Consider the following 18,619-nt stretch of genomic DNA (forward strand, 5'->3'; position numbering starts at 1 on the left):
AGAAGATGATGGCCCAAATAGATTTTTATGAAGCCTAACTGCTTTCATGGAACATGAGAGGGCTGAACGATGTTGACAAGCGGTTGAAAGTCAGAAATCTTTTGAGACAGTGGAAGGCAGACATTATTTACTTATAGGAAACTAAACTTGAGTTCATTTCTATCAACACTGTCTAAAACATGTGGGGTTGTCTTCATGCTAGTTGGTGCTTCCTTCCTTCTAGCGGGGAATCTGGTGGTATTCTCCTTCTATCGGACAAGAGGGTTGTGGAGAAGATTTAAGTGTATGTGGGACAATATGTTGTGGCCTGCTCCTTCAGAAATATTGCAGATGATTTCACTTGGGCTTTTGCGGGGGTTTATGGTCCAAATATCAACAGTTGTAGAAGGTCTCTTTGGGAGGAGCTGGCTGGACTTCTTAATTGGTGGGATTTGCCTTGGTGCATCGAAGGTGACTTCAATGTCTCCCGTTTCTCTTGCGAAAGATCGAGGGAAGTTCATTTTTGCCCTGCCCTGCCATGACAGATTTTTCAGACTTTATTTTTGAGCTAGGTCTTATAGATCTTCCCCTCTCTGGGGCGTTGTCTATATGGTCCAACAATTCCTCTTGGTCCGGACTTGATCGATTTCTCATCTCTCCGGATTGGGAAACTAATTATCCTAGGCTCATTCAGAAAAGGATTCCCAGACTGTGCTAGGATCACTTTCCCGTTCTCTTTGCCTGCGGTGATATTCAAGAGGGTAAAAAACCTTTCAAATTTGAGAATATGTGGTTGAAAGAAGCTAGTTTTGTGGATAAGGTGAGGCACTGGTGGTCGTCTTATAGTTTTCAAGGCTCTCCTGGCTTCATTCTGGCTCAGAAACTAAAGGCTTTAAAGTTCAATCTTATAAGGTGGAGCATTCAGGTGTTTGGTAATATCGATTCCCTTAAACAAGCTCGCCTCAAGGAACTGCACACTTTTGATAGACTGGAGACAGAAAGAGCCTTAGATCTTGAAGAGAAGCTGAGTAAAAGTTTGATTTCTAATGACTTGGGAAAAATTTCTCTTCAAGAAGAAATTAGTTGGAGGCAAAAATCAAGGGTTCGTTGGCTTAAAGAAGGCGATAAATGCACAAAGTTCTTCCATCGGCTTGCTAACTCGAACTGGAGATTCAATTCTATTGAGTTGCTTTCTGTCAACGGCTCAGTTACTTTTGATCCTCCAGTTATCGGAGATCACGTTGTTCAATTTTATGACTCTTTATTCTCTAAACATCACAACTGGAGGCCTAGATTGGATAACCTTACTTTCGACTCTCTAGAGGTGGAGAAGGCCTCTTGGATAGAGCTCCCATTTGAGGAGAGGGAGGTTTTAAAGGTGGTGAAAGGTATGAATAGAGATAAGGCCCCATGCTCTGATGGCTTCTCTATGGCTTTTTTTCAAGACTGCTGGGATGTAATCAAATATGATCTCATGAAGGTTCTTCTAGATTTCCATACTCACAGCTATTTCAAGAGAAGCCTTAATGCCTCCTTCATTGCTTTAATTCTGAAGAAAGCTGGGGCGATCGATATCTCTGACTTTTGGCCTATTAGTCTTATCAGTGGGGTTTATAAGATCATCGCTAAAGTCCTTGCTAATAGAATGAGTTCTATTATGGAAAAGATTATCTCTAAGCCTCATAACGCTTTTGTTAAAGGTAGGCAAATCCTGGATTCGGTCCTTATAGCTAGTGAATGTTTGGACAGTCATCTCAAGTCCGGTGATCCTGGGTTACTTTGCAAGCTGGATATTGCAAAGGCTTTTGACCATGTCAACTGGAATTTCCTTTTGTATATGTTGAGGATGTGTGGTTTCGGGGGGAAATGGTTCTCTTGGATAGCGCATTGCATATCTTTGGTTCGCTTCTCCATTTTGGTAAATGGCTCTCCAGTTGGCTTCTTCAGTAGCTCTCGTGGGTTGAGGTATGGGAACCCACTATCTCCTTTTCTCTTCACTATAGTCATGGAGGCTTTGAGCAAAATGATCATTGCTACTGTTGATAGAGGTTTTTCTCTCAGGCTTCTTTGTGGGTTCTGGGCCTCCGTCCATAAACATCTCTCACTTGTTGTTCGCGGATGATACTTTGGTTTTTTGTGGGGCCAACCCCAGTCATCTCTATCATCTCCAAGTTCTACTCTTATTTTTCGAAGTTGTTTCTGGTATAAAGGTTAATCTGGCTGAGTTTGTTTTGGTTCCTGTTTGTAATGTGGACAACATGGGTGAGTTGACTGGCATTCTAGGTTGTTGGACCTCCTCTTTGCCCTTGAAGTACCTTGGCCTCCCGCTAGGGGCTTTTTACAAGGCAAAGTCTATTTGGGATGTCATTGTGGAAAAGATGGAGCGTTGATTGGCCAGTTGGAAACGGATGTATCTTTCTAAAGGTGGCAAGGTCACCCTTATTAAGAGCACACTTTCCAACCTACCTATGTACTTTTTGCATCTCTTCCCCATCCCTGCTAGTGTGGCTAACCCCATTGAGAAGCTCCAACGAGACTTTCTATGGGGAGGGATTGATGATGAATTTAAATATCACCTTGTTAGCTAGGCTAATGTTTGCTCCCCGATCTCTGGAGGGTTGGGTATCTGTAACTTAAGAATGTTCAATCGCACTTTTCTAGGTAAATGGCTGTGGCGCCTTAGTATTGAGAGAGATGCTTGGTGGAGAACAGTGGTGAATTCCAAATTTGGCTATTTACGGGGCGGACGGTGCACCCACGTTCCTACAGGAGCTTTTGGGGTGGGATTATGGAAGAGTGTTAGAAAAGGCTACGAGACTTTTTCAGGCTACACCAGATTCGAATTGGGAGATGGAACCATGATTAACTTTTGGCACAATCTGAGGGTCGGGAAGTCGGGAATATGACTCTCAAGGCAGCTTTTCCAGCCCTATTTGGTATAGCCGCTACGAAAGACGCTTTTATTTCAAATAACTTAGAGTTCTTGGGTGGTTCCAACCAGTGGAACATGAGCTTTACTAGAGAAGCGCATGATTAAGAGGTGAATGTTTTTGCTTCTTTTTTTCTAGATGTTGCATTCAAGAATAGTCAGAAGAGGCAGCGAAGACAAGCTTTGGTGGGTCCATTCCAAAAAAGGCATTTTCAAGGTCAATACTTTTTTTCACTCCTTGACTTGTACTATAGGTGCTCGCTTTCCTTGGAAGTGTGTGTAATGGATCCAAGCCCCCTCAAGGGCGGCCTCCTTTTCGTGGTCGACTGCTCTTGGTAAGATCCTCACCTTGGACAATCTCAGGAACGGTCATGTTGTTGTGATAAACAGATGGTGCATGTGCAAGAAGACGGAGGAGTCTGTGGACCATTTCCTTCTCTATTGCTATGTGGCTTTTGCCTTGTGGTACTCTCTTTTCAATCGCTTTGGGTTGTCTTGGGTTATGCCACGACGGGTTATTGATTTGCTTGCTTGTTGGTGGTCTTCGGGCCGGTCAAGGAGTGCTACGGTGTGAAAAATGGCACCCACTTGTCTCTTTTGGTGCTTATGAAGGAAAATAAATAACCGGAGCTTTGAGGGCGTGGAGAAGACCTCTGAGGAACTTTTATTTTCCTTCTATCACACTCTGTATTTTTGGACTACGGCTTATGTGTGTTTCCTTATCTTTTAGCTTCCTTTTGTATACTCCCAGTGTACTAAGAGACATCTCATGCTTTTAATGAGATCGGCTTATTACTTATCAAAAAAAAATTTGTCTTTCCTAAACCCTAGTAGCCATTCTGAGCAGTCATATTCTTAAGTTGATCTTAATGTGTTGAACACTTGTATTGGAGCTATATGTTAACTAAAGATGTATTAAAATACAATGGTAACAATGGTATTTGGAGTATCTCAAGGTAATTGGCCAAAATGGTTGAAATAAAACATAACGATGTGCTTAGTACGAAAACCAAATAAAAAAGGTATCAATTTTCAAAGTAAATTAATCACTAAAATCAATGGCTATTGCCATAATTGATCTGCTGCCAGAAAATCTCAGGAGGTTGACTCTTTTCTACAAAAATTAAGTGTCTAATGAAATTCTAATGAATATTTTGGTATGGGAAGGGGGATGATCTTGTTACGTTCTTTTGTGTTATGATCAATAAGAAAATCTCTGTCGTGAAAACTGAAAACGAAAGCTTCCAAATACTTACCATGCCTTTTAGGTGACATATCATAGCCAAAGAAAGATTGAATCTCATTTTTCAGGACAGATTTGGTCTCATGATATCCCCTGATAGTTGTTGGGGGCATAAGTATAAGTATAAGAGTAATATATTCTTTACTCCCGTTGACGTGGTATGTTTTAAGTGATTTTTCTTTTATTTTTCAAGTGATTGAAATAGGAAGCCACTTATTTAAAACACGCCATATTAGTCGTGTAAAATGAGTGTGAATAGTAAGTAGTTGATATGAAAAATTACTTAAAACATGTTAGGTTAGCAGGTGTAAAATTAATATAATAAATAGGTGTGAAGAGTAACATTATTTTAAGGTTCTGTTTATTTCGGCGTAAAATATTTTATAGATAATGTTTACCGTATTTTCTGATGTTTGGTGCAATCGAAAATAATAGTCGTCTTCAACAATCTACAAATATTTTATAAATAATATTTCACAACGTATACAAAAATTATTTTCCTATTTCACAATCTCCCAGGGACTCGTACTGTTGTACACCTTCATGAACCTTATAATCATACATTTAATGCCTGATTAATGGAACTCAATGGTTTGTTCTCCTAGAGGAATACAAAAATCTTTAGAAAGAGTGAGTTTTTTTTATAAAGTTCAAAAAAATTTGATAGACAGAAATATAGATAAGATTTAGGGAGAGAATTATCGTCGTCTCATGGACTATATATAGACGTCATATAAAGAATTCAAACTTCAGCTGAGAATCCTAAAAATCAAACAAAATAAAAGACCAGGGGAAAAAAACACTAGAAGACACAGAAAACAATGTCTAATTAGGCTGAAATCAAGATCAAACCTCTGGTTACTTGCATTTAATTGATCCAACAACGGATTCATAAACTAATACAGGAAGGATTTTGTGCTTGGAAGCTGACTGATGTGGGATAGGACAAGAGATAATGATAGAGATTTAAAATATTAATCTTGGGGTCCAACCCATAAAAAAAACTTAATTAAAGGCATTTTTAAAATTTTAGGAAATTTTAAAAAAATTTGGGGACCTTTAAAAAATTAGTACTCCAGAATATCTAATTCCCCGGCCCTTGTGGAATAGAACTAAAATCCTGATGTGGCCTCCAACTCTCCAAGTGATACTTCATCTTTCATATTAAATTCAAGCATGGAGTACGATGATATTGAAGAATGAGATTAGTGAAGCAAAATATAAGAGACAGATAAAAGAAAGAATTGAATGCCTGATTAATGAGATAATTGAAAGAACCTGTTTGAGGAGATTATATGCGATCTGATCATAATTCAATTCTATTTATTCCCATTTAAAGGTAGAGAATGCTCATCAATATAAACACGATCTAATACTTTAGTTTTTTTTTAATGGACATAAATTTATGAAACTCTTACAAATTAGTTTCTATATATATATATATATATATATAAAGGTCAAATGATGTCGAAGATTGAAAAAAAATAAGGGGATACCATGAAGGTACATGGGTTTTTAACTTTTTATCAAATTATTTTTTAAGGTCTCTAAGGGGTAGCTTAATCGGTTGGGGACCATGTCTCATGCAGTGGAGGTCACTAATTCGAATTCTCTCTCCTCCTCTTGTGTGGACATGTCAAAATATATATATATATATATATATATCACTTATTAAGGGGTATACTCTCAAATCGCTCCGTCCCTTAAATTTTTTAATAAAAATTGTGATGCGTAGTTAGAAGGCCGCATCATACCCAATAAAATAGCTTTACATATACAAAAATGTCACGTCAACTTGATAGCTAACACGTGGCAAAAACAAAAGAAAAACAATAATTATTAAAGAAAAGAGGTAAGGAAGTAAGTAGGAACCACACACCAACCAATTGAGGCATGGGTGGTCGTCCCACCCGGCTCCCACCCAAGTTTGGCCGGGGTGGTGGCTCACTACCAAATGCATAGGTGTAGCGACCCACTCAAGCCCTCACTGGTGAAAATGGTGTAGGTAGATCACAACCAAAGTCCATCGCGAGTTAGATGACAAAATTGTGAGAGTGACGTCAACCCCCTCCTCTATTGGTAGGTGTGGACCGTGGCACCCTACTATACTGGCAAAGAGCATAAGTTACGTCCCACTAAATGCCCTCATTTACCAATGGCAACATGGGTGAATGAGACGACCTACCCAAACTATAACCGGCAGAAAGACATGTGTGAATCACAGCCCACATCTCCTACTAGTTAGAGGACAAGGTGGTAGGATGACCTCATCCCGCTTTGTTGGTGGGTGGGTGGGTACCCCCTTCTCCGGTAGTAGCATGGGTAAGGTGGGCAGAAAGACCCACACACACCCTCCGTGGGATGGTGCCCTTACTGGCGAGGGACGATGGGTGGCCATTCTCTACATTTTCATTTTATTATTTTTTAAAAATTTATGTTATTATATATATATATATATTCTCTTTGTCACGCGCTAAATCGAGGTTGCAATTCTATTATGTAGAGTTATCTTATACTCAATTTTTAAAAACTCTCTAAAAAAAAAAAATTTAAAACTTTTAACCGAGAGAGCGACTTGATAATAGAGCATATATACCTTAAAGAGTAATTTGATCGATTTTAAAAGGTATATCTTATGAAACTGTAAAATTTTTTTGTTAAAAAAAAAAAAAAAAAACCATCAGCAAAACATTTTATAAGTTCCTAATAATGATTTTATCACGTCACGGCACTGAGAAGTGACACCCATCTTTTTTGCATAATTGCCTTGAAGACGGTGAAATTATTTATTTAATTATATATATAAAAACAAAACACGAAGATGCTGGATCAGGTATTAAAATTAGAATGACGACAATACAAGTTATTTTCTTGTCTAGTGGGTTTTTGACTTCAAGAAACTCAAAAGAGATATATACATAAACCAAATTAATTTATATAAGAAAAACAATTTCACAAACCTAGGAAAATAGGAAGACAATTTTACAAATTACTTTGAAACATTTAGGGTCATAAGTTTTTATTTTCAAGACAAATATTTTAAAAGATAACTACAAACACTCATCAAAAAAAAAAAAAAAAAATCACTTTCATGTCACATCAAAATATGTTAAAACAACAATAGTCCTGTTTGAAATTCCCCCTTCCCTCATATTGGAGGATAAATTTTTTTTGAGTGATTATAAAATATAATTGATGTGATATAAATTTGAAATAATTTATATGAAAAAGTAAAAATAAAAATTATATTGTATTGTTTTTTTTTTTAAATAGTAATTAAAAAGTGTTGGTGTGATATAAAAAGTAAAAAAAATTAAGAATGTTTTAAGTTGATATTTTTTGGGAGAAGTAAAAATAAGAGAAAAGGAAGAGAAAAGAGAATTTCACGCCTATACTTACAGAATCATCTATAATTAATGCTTGAGTTAGAATGAGAAGGGAGGAGAAAATGTACTTATAGTTGAATAAATTATTTATTTATAATAGATACATTGTTCCCACCATTTCTTGGTGGGGCCATAGGGATTCATGCATAAATCATGTTATAACTGTAGGTGATTCTCTCTCGAGAACATCAAGAAAGATTATTTGACGTGGCAAAACATTTACCCCATGCGGAGAAGAGGGAATCGTGTGGTATACACCTTACGCGGTCTAGGTACTCTTTGGCCTTGAGGTAAGTTGCCTCTTAGGCTAGGGCGATAGGCCTTTCGTTGGATTGTTAGAAGTTAGAACCGAGTTTATCCGAATGACTTTAGTGAAACTCTGAATCCTTTGATAAGAGTGGTGTAATTGTCGTTGTGCTCAAAAAACCCTTTGGTGGTTGAGTATACCCGACATTACCAAACATACCCTATACCATAAGAGATTATTTACAATATCCTTTACGATGCTACAAAGTAGAATTATCAATCTTCTAAAATTAGGCATAATAACAAATAGCCCCCTACTATTAAATTACTGTTAAAATATAACTATCTTAATGACACGTGTAAGGTCATGATGTACCACTAACTGAAACCAACTTAAAGTTATAATTTTATACGAGCATTTAAATAGAGTAAAAAGAAAAATAAAGAATAAAGAATAAAATAAAAATCTCTCTCTCCGTCCCTATCTCCTATAAATAGAGGATAACGATAGACGATCTGCGAAGTGCGAAGAGGTTCAAAAATAATTCCAGAAGGAGAAAGAGAAATAAAGAGAGCGATTGTGATTGTTTCCGTGTGTTTGTGTACGCGAGAGAGAGAGAGATAGAGAGAGAATGTCGAATACTTCGTCTGGGGAAATGGCGTATGTGGAGCACACTGCGGGCATCAATGGCCTTCCCAAGGTCATTCTCCGCGAGGTTCGTGGCTGTTCTGCTGAGGTACCATTCGTTCAACGCACACGCTCTCTCCCTCTCTCTCTCTCTCTCTCTCTCTGATCTTTATTTTCTTTATTTGTTTCATGCATAGTATTTTGTGCTATTTCATTAATTTTCTTGTTCTTGAATTTTGGTTTTCGATTGATTTTGTGTTGTCTTTGAGGATTTATGCATTGCTACACATCAGGATTTTGTGTCAATGTTGAATCTATCAATGTATTGCGGAGCTTGATTAATTTCTTTAACGTTCTTCTTCTTAATGAATGGGACTGACAATTTTCTTTGTAATTATGTTCTGTTCATTCTTCTGCGCGACTATGCTGTGATTGTCCTTTGATTGATGTATCTTATGCTCAATTTCGCAACCTTGTTTTGCGATATTGTATATGATTTTATGATTTTTTTTTGTTTTGTTTTGTTTATATGATATGTTATTTTCACACGATGTGAACAGAAATTTGGAAAGAAAACTATGTTATGGGGGGGATCTGGATCGGAACAAGACTGCTTAATGCGTTGGTATCCCTTTCTTGCATTGCTCTGTCAACGATCTTCCTAGATTGAACCCTAGGGACTGGCATATGAGAAACTCTGCTGATTCTTCGGATGAGTTGGCAAAGTTTGGAGTGAAACGAGGAGAAGATTTATGACGATATTGGCTGATGAGTTGGTACTTTGGTACACGGAATGAAGTCAAAGTTTGACATGAAAGTTTAGACATTTTACTCTCTTTATTTCTTCAGGAAAACGTGTGGAAATTTTGTTTAAATCCTTATAATTTTTTGCTTGATTGTGGTGAAAGAAAACTATTGACTGATCGAAAATAGGAAGCAATAAAAGTTCTAGGCATGCAAAAGCAACTGTAACAATTCTCATTTGCCCAGTTCAGTGACCATAACAAATTTAAACGAAACTCGTAATGTTGGATTGTTTTGACATCAGTATTACTGCCTTGATAAAGATTCAAATTGGACTTCTCTTTTAAATCAGCCCCCTTATTTTCTGGAGATAATGTTTTGGTTGAGATTTCTAAATGCACTGAACTCAAAGTTCTTATTACTTTCAGTAAGTACTTATCAACTCTGGAAACTAGACCTGTATTTTGTGCAAATGCTGTCAATCTTTTTTTATTTACTATGAATTACATGGTCATTCTTTTTGAAGTTTACTTAAATTTGTGTCTACTTTTTCTTGCTTGGCTTTAGCTTCTCCTACTCTTTTCTTAGAGGTCAATGAAAAATTGTAAATTGTTACATACTTGTTATTTCTGTTTGTTTTCCTAGTTTTCAATATTAGATTCTTTTGCTTCTACAAGTTTAATCATACGTTTTCTATATGGTTTTTACATTGCTGACTTGGAAATGTAGAATTGCTTGGGGTTGATGCCTTCAATTTTTTAAATGAATTGTGTGTGCCTATAGGAGAAACATGAATGAATTCTACGGGCATGGGTAAATTTCAATGTTGTAGCTTGTGTGTGCAACTGTTGTGTGTACACTTTGTTTTTTGTGTCAACCTTGTCATTTGTTTATCATAGTTTGTGCCAAAATACTTCTGTGAGGACTTGTTGATGGAGATGGTGAATTAAATTGAGGTGTCTCAAATGGCCAAGGAAGTCGAGGCATGTTCTGTGCTGACTCTGGTAGGGACATTATATTTGTAAAGTTGGATGTGTGGCAATTATAAGTTTATGACTAGGTTATAAAATTGTGTGGAACCATATTTAAGTGCCTGTGTAATTTTCTTTGTTTCATACTAGCTCAGCAGCTCTGCAATTTTTATTCAATAGCGAATAGTGTCTTTTGTGCTATATCTATGAGATGTTTAGTGAACATCATTCTTTTGTACCACTCATGCTTTTTCCTTCTCTCTCTCTTATATTCCTTCACTTGCATACTTTTGGGAGCTCTTTTCTGGAGTGTGTTGCCTTTTATGCAACCTGAACTCAATCCATCTGCACCCTATCTTTGGAAGTGTAAATATTTAAATCTATTAACACGGGGAAATTGGTATTCACCACCTTGCTCTGTATACTTAATTGAATCTTATCTTCAGAAGGAGAATGGGATGTCTTTTCTTGATCACATATTTTATTGAACTTTTCTTATTGTTTTCCTTGTCTGGTGTTGACAAGGTGATAGATGCGGCTTATTTAGACTCAACTGCACTTTTTATGAGCTTGTCCTTTTGGAACAGGTGTATTTATATGGGGCTCAAGTTACCTCTTGGAAGAATGAACATGGGGAAGAATTGCTTTTTCTTAGTAGTAAGGTACGTAATGCATTATAATTGTTGCACAAAATTTGTTTATCTGGAGATCATAAATGACTTCAAAATCTATTTTTCATTTTGTTATTTTATAGACGAAAAGTGGTAAAAAAAAATATTTTTCTTGTGCCTGTTATATAACTCCTCTAATATCAATGCATCACAAGCTAAGTTCTAACGATGTTGTTACAGATGGTCGCGTTTAAGTAAACCAAAGTGTATACCAGAGATAGATTGTCATGTGTTATATCTAAACATAACAGAGTTGTTGTTTATTGGTATTATTCCTTTGGCAAACCAGCAATAAATGAGTTTCCGCCTACCCTAATATTATATGCCTGAAATCTTGCAAACATAAAAAATACAATAATACTAGATAACTATTCCTAATCCTAGAATGCTATTTGACTTAAATTACTTCACTCTACTTAATTTGCTTGCAATTTCTTCTTGGGTGTCGCATCAAATGACTCCCAAGAAACATTCTTATAATATTAAGTTTTTACAAAAAAGAAAAAGAAAATATTAGATAGCATTCTTGGGTGTCCCATCAAAATTCTTTGGTGTTACCATTTCTTCCTAGAAGTTTTTGTTGTATTGTGCTCCACCTCCTTGCTTTAATTGGTTGTTTTGCATTAAGTTTGCTATCCGCAGCTTTTCTTTGTTCTTATATTTTTGGCCTTTTTTTTCTCTTCTTCTTCTTCTTTTTTTTTTTTCCCCTTCTTCTTCTTAATATCTATGCTTCTTGCAGGCTATTTTTAAACCTCCAAAGGCAATCCGTGGAGGTATTCCAATATGTTTTCCTCAAGTATGTGGTGGTTCTTTTCTTTCAGCTTTTCTCTTCATTCATTATTGCTTTTCTTTTTCAAAAATTAATAAAAAATTTCTTCTGCATATGCAGTTTGGAATTCAGGGTTCTCTTGAACAACATGGATTTGCTAGGAATAGGTTTTGGATTGTAGATCCTGATCCCCCACCTTTTTTAACTAGTAGCCCCAATAAGGCTTTTGTTGATTTAATACTTAAGCACTCTGAAGAAGATGTGAAGATCTGGCCTCACAGGTGCATGACTCTTTTTTATAACATATTTAATTATGTTGAAGGTTATCATGTAATTGCTTACAAGGCATTTGGAGCATGTTATTTCTCTTCTGTGGTTGCCCTTTTTTGTTTTTCTTCAAATGCAGGATGGGGATCGGGGAGGGATAGTTTTGTGAGGTTGAGCATTAATTTTATTGATTTGTTTGTGAAACAATTATTTAGTTTATTGGAAAATTGTTCTTCTTCTTCTTTGTTTTTTTATTTTTATTTTTTATTTCCCGACTTTAGGATTTTTTGAAAAATTCTAAAGCATGTCACATGTGCATTTAAATACTTGTAACTCTGATCTTTTGAGTAAATAAAGCGTTGAACTAATTGTTTTCATATTTCTAGTTTTCTTAATCTTTTTTCTTTTTTTGGTGAGGTGTTTCTCTTGCATACTTTCTGTGTGCTTCGGTTGCGCCATTTCGGTTTTTAATAAATTTCGATTACTTATCAAAAAAATATAATATATACCTATTATTTGCAGATATGAGTTTCGCCTAAGGATAACTTTGGGACCTGGAGGAGATTTGATGTTGACGTCCCGTATTCGCAATACAAATACAGATGGAAAGTCGCTTACGTTCACGTTTGCATATCACACATATTTTGCTGTTACAGATGTCAGGTTTAATCGTGATACCTATTCTTGTTATCACTTTAGTTATTACTTATGTAGTTTTACCCCCCCACTCCCCCTCTCTGTATTCACTTTTCTGTAAGCAGTAAAAATATCTATCAGCATTGGATTTAACATTTCACATGCTTGCTATCTACCTTAAAAATTCCAGATTTTTCCACTAGCCAATGATTCGGAAGAAAATTGTCTCATCAAATTGATTAATCTTGGGACTTATCAAGAATGAAAAAACTTAATGAAATTTCAGATGTCATGCATATCTAATTTTGAGATATATTTATAATAGATAGTAAAATACCATTGTACGGAAGAACTTTACATCATAATCAGACGAGATACTTAAGAGGCTGGTTTGGTTTCATTAATTTCATATGACCCTAGATCTGCTGTTAACTCTTTTTTTTTTTTGGTATTTTGCTGCAAATTAACTATCATTTTTTTTATAAGTACAAATTAACTATCATGTTATTCTATTCAGTGAAGTTCGGGTGGAAGGACTAGAGACCCTTGATTATTTGGATAACCTGAAGAATAGAGAGCGATTTACAGAACAAGGAGATGCAATAACGTTCGAATCAGAAGTGAGTACTTGTTTGAATGGGAATGCTTTGAATTTTTCACTGACATTTTGTTCAAATATATAGTATTTGCTCCTTTAATTACTCTTTTTGATGGTAAAGGTGGACAAAACATATCTCAGTACCCCAACAAAAATTGCTATTATTGACCATGAAAGGAAGAGAACATTTGTATTGCGGAAAGATGGACTTCCAGATGCTGGTGAGTTGAGTCCCATCCACTTGCTCTGCCAGGATTTGAGTTTTTGCAATTTATGTGTGCTTGCGTGCACACACACATACTACAAAACACAGTTGATTCTGGTTTTATAAGCATCTTTCTCTCTTCAGTGGTTTGGAATCCATGGGATAAGAAAGCAAAGGCAATTCCCGACTTTGGGGATGATGACTACAAGCATATGCTGTGTGTTGAGGCTGCTTGTGTTGAAAAGCCCATTGTACTGAAACCTGGTGAAGAATGGAGAGGAAGGCAGGAACTATCTGCTGTTCCTTCCAGTTATTGCAGCGGACAACTTGACCCACGAAAAGCACTTCAAAGCGGCTAAAGACCGACTATCCCAGTACATATCTTGTACAGGTACTTTACTAGTAGAAAAGATACAATTGTAATGCAGCTTCAATTAAGGCTACATTTGTTTTGACATAAAATGGTTTCTGAGAGAATGTTTTCGGTTGAAAATATTTTTTGGGAAAAATCATTAATTGTCCATTTTTTGGTTGAGACCTTGAAAATAATATCGAAAATATTTCCCAAATATTTTTCCAATATGATTGGAAACCATCCAAAAACCACTCAAATTTACCTAACAATGTCAAATACGGTTCACCAACAATTCAAAAAAAAAAAAAAAAAAAAAACTCCCCACCAAAACATATGGACGGGGAGAGGAGTGGCAGAAGGAGATCTATTATTTTTTAGGAGGGTGAGGGGGAAGTTGTTGGAGGCTGCAATACAGGGGGTGGGGGCAATTGGGCAGGGGTTTGGGGTTGAGAGATTATGATGGATAATGGATTGACAGGCAGAGGAAGGTGGTGCTGAGACTGAGGGGTCGTTAGATTCTTCTATGGTGGTGGGGTTTACCATAGAAGATAAAGATGGGGTGGCTCCAAGGGAAGGGATGGCAGCTGGGTTTTTCCTTTATTTGGTGCTTATATTAGACTATTGTGATAGCTTGATTTGGTCTGAGTTTTGTGTATTTAAATTCTGGCTCTTAATGGTTTTCCAGGTGGATAAATTCAGAATTTTGGGCGTTTTGGAGTAGCTATATAAACCCATGACATTTCTGAGTAAAAGAGCATTAGTCAGAAATGGACTACACCTGAGAATACAGATAGCTAGACTTTTGTTTCTTTGCAATTTTATCTTCGTGTAGGGTTCTGATGTATTGTCTTTTTTGGGATCCCCTCTAGTATATGTGTTCAACCAATTGCACAATCTGGATTCATGAATTGCATTTTGCATCTTTCTCAATTGAGCCCTACTAAGTTTGGGATTGAAGCACTTAAATTCTTTTGTTTAAAAACGTGTTGCTATTTTTTTTTTTCTGCGCAGAAACAGAAAAAAGAAAGAAGTGTTGCTAATTGTAACTGAATTACTGCAGGGTTCTTTTGCAGTCTAGATTTTGTGGCGACTGCGGTCAGTGAATTCTTGCCAGGATTTTTTTTCGGAGGGCAGATTCATTATTAGCAGAATTGTCTATAATGTCCTTGAAGCACTATTTGGTTGAAGAAAAATGAGATAAAGGCAGTTCAAAAAATTTGTATATTACTAGGATCTACAAAAAGAAAGTGGTAGGGAAGAAAGAAAACCCGTCTAGGTCTATCGTTCTTTGGTTTTTGTTTGCTTTTTTTCTCCCCCATCTTTGGTCTGAATCTGAAAGATACCTTTATTTATTTATTTATTTTGAGCGTGCTGGATGATACCTATTTGTTTGAAGAATATGACTTTTGAATTGAAAGTGTTTTTACTACGAGGAATGCTAGACATCCAAATATTTGTTTCCAGAATTTAGTTTCAAACTGATGTGTCACAATCCTATGAGATTGTAGCACACTTCTCAAAATGATAGATCTCATGAGATTGTGACACATCAGTTTGAAACTAAATTCTGGAAATAAGTATTTGGATGTCTAGCATAGACATTCTTCTTTTACTACATCGGAAAAAATAAAAATATATAATAATACAATGGGTCAACATGCAAGTACAAACTTTTTTTTCCCCTGTCAAACAATATATATATAATATATATATAGAACATGGAGGAATAATTTCCGGTTGGAAATGATTCTTAAAATGGTTTCTTTGTGGAAGGAGGCCTGATCTTTTATATGTTGTATAATGGCAGTCTTTGGTAAGCGACGCACCATTCTCTTTTATTTTTATTTTTTTAAGAAGTAATCGAAATTCAAAATATTTCAACTTCATATATCACATCAAACTCTTAAAGAAAAAATTACTTATTTGATTTCTGGAGTTGTACCAAACTGACCCTTAGAAGTTAGAATATCAAAAGTATTTTAAAAATAACTATGTCTATTTGCCCAAAATGGTTACTGTTGTCGGCCAATGATTAATTTGGTACGATTACAAATCCTATAGACTAAATAAATAATTTTTCTTTTAAAAGTTCCTTATTTCGGCATGATTACTTCATTCACTAATTTCACTTGCATGCACGATGGCGTATTTTTTTTTTGACATAATCTAAAAGAGTAGCCTCCTCATCTATATGCATATCAGGGTTGTATATAAAAGGATATTAATGGCAATTATCTGATATTCGCAATTATTTATTATATGCATATGTAAATGGGAATAACAGTTTTAAGGAACGTGAATAAGGTTAATATAAATTCACCAGTAAGAGCTAGTTATTTAAGTTATGTTTAGTTTTTTTTTTTTTTTCTCATTTCATCTAAAACAGGCCTAAAACATTAAAAATATGTTCAAACTATTTTTAAAATCATTTAAAATAGACCATAATGAAAACTCAAAGAAAGTCCAAAAATCTTATTACCTCATATACACAATAACCGTACGAATGCAGATATTACACAAGAGAGCCGCGTAATACCTATATATAGTGGCACAAGAGAGAGCCGTGGGCCCCTTCAATTATATTTGTTCTCCATATTTTTGTAAGTTTGATAAATACGATTAGAACGCTTGCTAAAAATTCTGACAGTTTTATTATTAATTATCCTCTCGCATCCATGGAGTTACGAAGGTAAACATGTTTAGAACAATAGGACACTTGTTTACTATTAGAAAATTCTCACAACCTCGGAATTTAAAATGCTTGAAATTCCTGAGCTCACTGTGACACTATCATACTGTTATCATGTTTGTCCTTTGTTTTATATTTTGAAGAAAATGTATTATCAAACAATTCAAAATAAAAAACTCTTCAAAACATAGACACTTTTTATAAACGGATAATTGCACTGCTGGTTTTTAGGATTGAACTAAATTACGAATCACTCCATGTAGTACAAAAAGTCATGGATGATCATTGTGGTAAACTATAATTACAAATCACTCCTTAAACTCGTTTTCCGTCCACCAAGTTAACAGAGTCCGTTAGTGAATTACAATACAAATGATATTTAGAAGTTATATCACTATTTATATGATGTGGCAAATTAATGGACTCTGTTAATTTGATGGATGAAAAACGGGTTTGGAAAATGATTCGTAATTATAGTTTACCACAAGGATTCTCTATGAACTTTTTGTACTACAGTGAGTGATTCGTAATTTATGCCAACCCTAAGAACCAATAGTACAATTATTCATTTTATAAATTTGTGTTCTGCCATTATTGTATGGACATTTTGAAAAGGCATGTGCTTATTTTAAAATATTTTCCTGTGTCAGATACTATACTCTGAAATATTTTCGCTATCTTAAACAATTGTCTTATTTTGAAGGATTTGAGACATTCAAAAGTTCCTCAAAAAGGAGTAAAAGTAGATTTTAAAAATAAATATTTTATTTTTCTTAGGATCCGTTTAAGTTTGCGATTTTAAAAAGTGTGATTTAAAATCACGATTTTAAAATGTGCAATTTGAAAAAAATGAATTTTAAAAATGCAGTTAAGCGTTTGACAAAATCACAGTTTAACATTTAAAATTGAAAATTAGTCTTTAAAATTCTGCATTTTAAAAAAAAACATCATCTTACCTGCGATTTGAAAAATCGTATTTTTTGCGTTTTTAAATTGCAATTTTTAAATACGCAGTTTCCAAACGATTTATGCTTTGTGATTTGGTTTAAAATCGCACTTATTGTCTACGAAATTGCAATCTCAAACGCACTCTTAACATAAACAAACCTTAATTCATCATCACATTATTCGCACTATTAGCAAACTTTTTGTACCTACGTGGCGCATGATGTGGTAAGATGAATTATAAAAGCTTCTCAAACACTTTTATCTTACCATATCATATGCCACATAGGCTCAAAAGTCTGCCACTAGTGTAATGAAAATGTGTCTTATAGCACTACTCATTCCTGAGAGGTTGATTGGATAAACATGAATCCTGAGAAATCAATTCACTTGAACAATCTATGTTCTTTTATTAAAGTCTATATATAAACACAAAGCTTCCCTTCCAACACAATAAATTTAACAAGTAAAATATATGACCCGCTAAAAAAGATATACAAATATTACGAGAGATCTTCATGCAATTACATTCAAAACAATGTCCAACTCAATCTCAATAAAATAAGAGTGAAGCTACTCTTTATATTAAATTATCTTACTTATTTTATATCCGTTGGCGTGATGTATTTTAAATAGTTTTTCAAGTTAGTTACTTCAAAAAAAAATTATTTAAAACATAGTACGTTAGTCAATGTAAAATAAGTATGAAAATTGACATTACTCGATAAATAATATACTAAGGAGATACCCAATTCTACTACAAATCATATATATATATATAATAGCAGAAAAACTAAGAAGATTGCATAATATAGCCACTTCTTTTATATATATATATATATATATATATATTGGCTTTTTATTGTTTGTGGTTATGTTCTTTTGTAAATTTGACAGTAAATTCAAGGAAATAATGGTGAGTGAGAGAGATTACTACGTTGTTTTTTGCACGGAATATTAACCATATTAATATTATTATTAATTTTCGAGAGAACAAAGTCTTTTGTAGTGAAAAGAAAGTGATATTATGGTTGGGATATGATGGATATACTGTTTTGTTCATTAGGTTTTGTTTATGCTGTTGAGTAAAGATATAAGGATATGTTAAGCATTCATCTTCTAACTATCTCTTACTTATTTGCATACAATTTATGTTTTTTCCTTTTATTTTCGGTTCTAATTTATATATTATTTTGTATTCAAAATTGATTTTCTTTTGAAAATTTCACACTCAATTCATGGAAATGATGGTGAGACAGGAGAGTTTCCTATCGTTATTTTAAATACTAGGTATGCCAATCTTTTATTAGTCTACGCAGTTATTTATTTAATAGCTTTTTTACCTTTTTTTTTTTTGT

General features: G+C 34.7%; 1 protein-coding gene across 1 annotated transcript; it reads left to right on the plus strand.

The window, feature by feature from the left end:
* The first annotated feature begins 8,288 nt into the window (after nt 1–8,288).
* Nucleotides 8,289–15,008, plus strand: LOC133863739 (putative glucose-6-phosphate 1-epimerase). Its single transcript, XM_062299816.1, has 9 exons — nt 8,289–8,520; nt 10,714–10,788; nt 11,537–11,593; nt 11,687–11,847; nt 12,356–12,496; nt 12,987–13,089; nt 13,189–13,288; nt 13,417–13,663; nt 14,688–15,008. Exons 1-8 carry the CDS (start codon nt 8,416–8,418, stop codon nt 13,629–13,631), a joined length of 957 nt encoding a protein of 318 aa, XP_062155800.1. The 5' UTR covers nt 8,289–8,415; the 3' UTR covers nt 13,632–13,663; nt 14,688–15,008.
* The last annotated feature ends 3,611 nt before the right edge of the window (nt 15,009–18,619 follow it).

This window comes from Alnus glutinosa, chromosome 3 (genome assembly GCF_958979055.1).
Source record: "Alnus glutinosa chromosome 3, dhAlnGlut1.1, whole genome shotgun sequence".
Taxonomy (NCBI): Eukaryota; Viridiplantae; Streptophyta; class Magnoliopsida; order Fagales; family Betulaceae; genus Alnus; species Alnus glutinosa.

Coding starts and splice junctions, on each gene's coding strand:
- LOC133863739 (XM_062299816.1), top strand. CDS start 8,416: ATGTCGAATACTTCGTCTGGGGAAATGGCGTATGTGGAGCACACTGCG. Junction 11,848..12,355: donor GTGAAGATCTGGCCTCACAG/GTGCATGACTCT, acceptor TATTATTTGCAG/ATATGAGTTTCGCCTAAGGA. Junction 13,289..13,416: donor AGATGGACTTCCAGATGCTG/GTGAGTTGAGTC, acceptor TTCTCTCTTCAG/TGGTTTGGAATCCATGGGAT.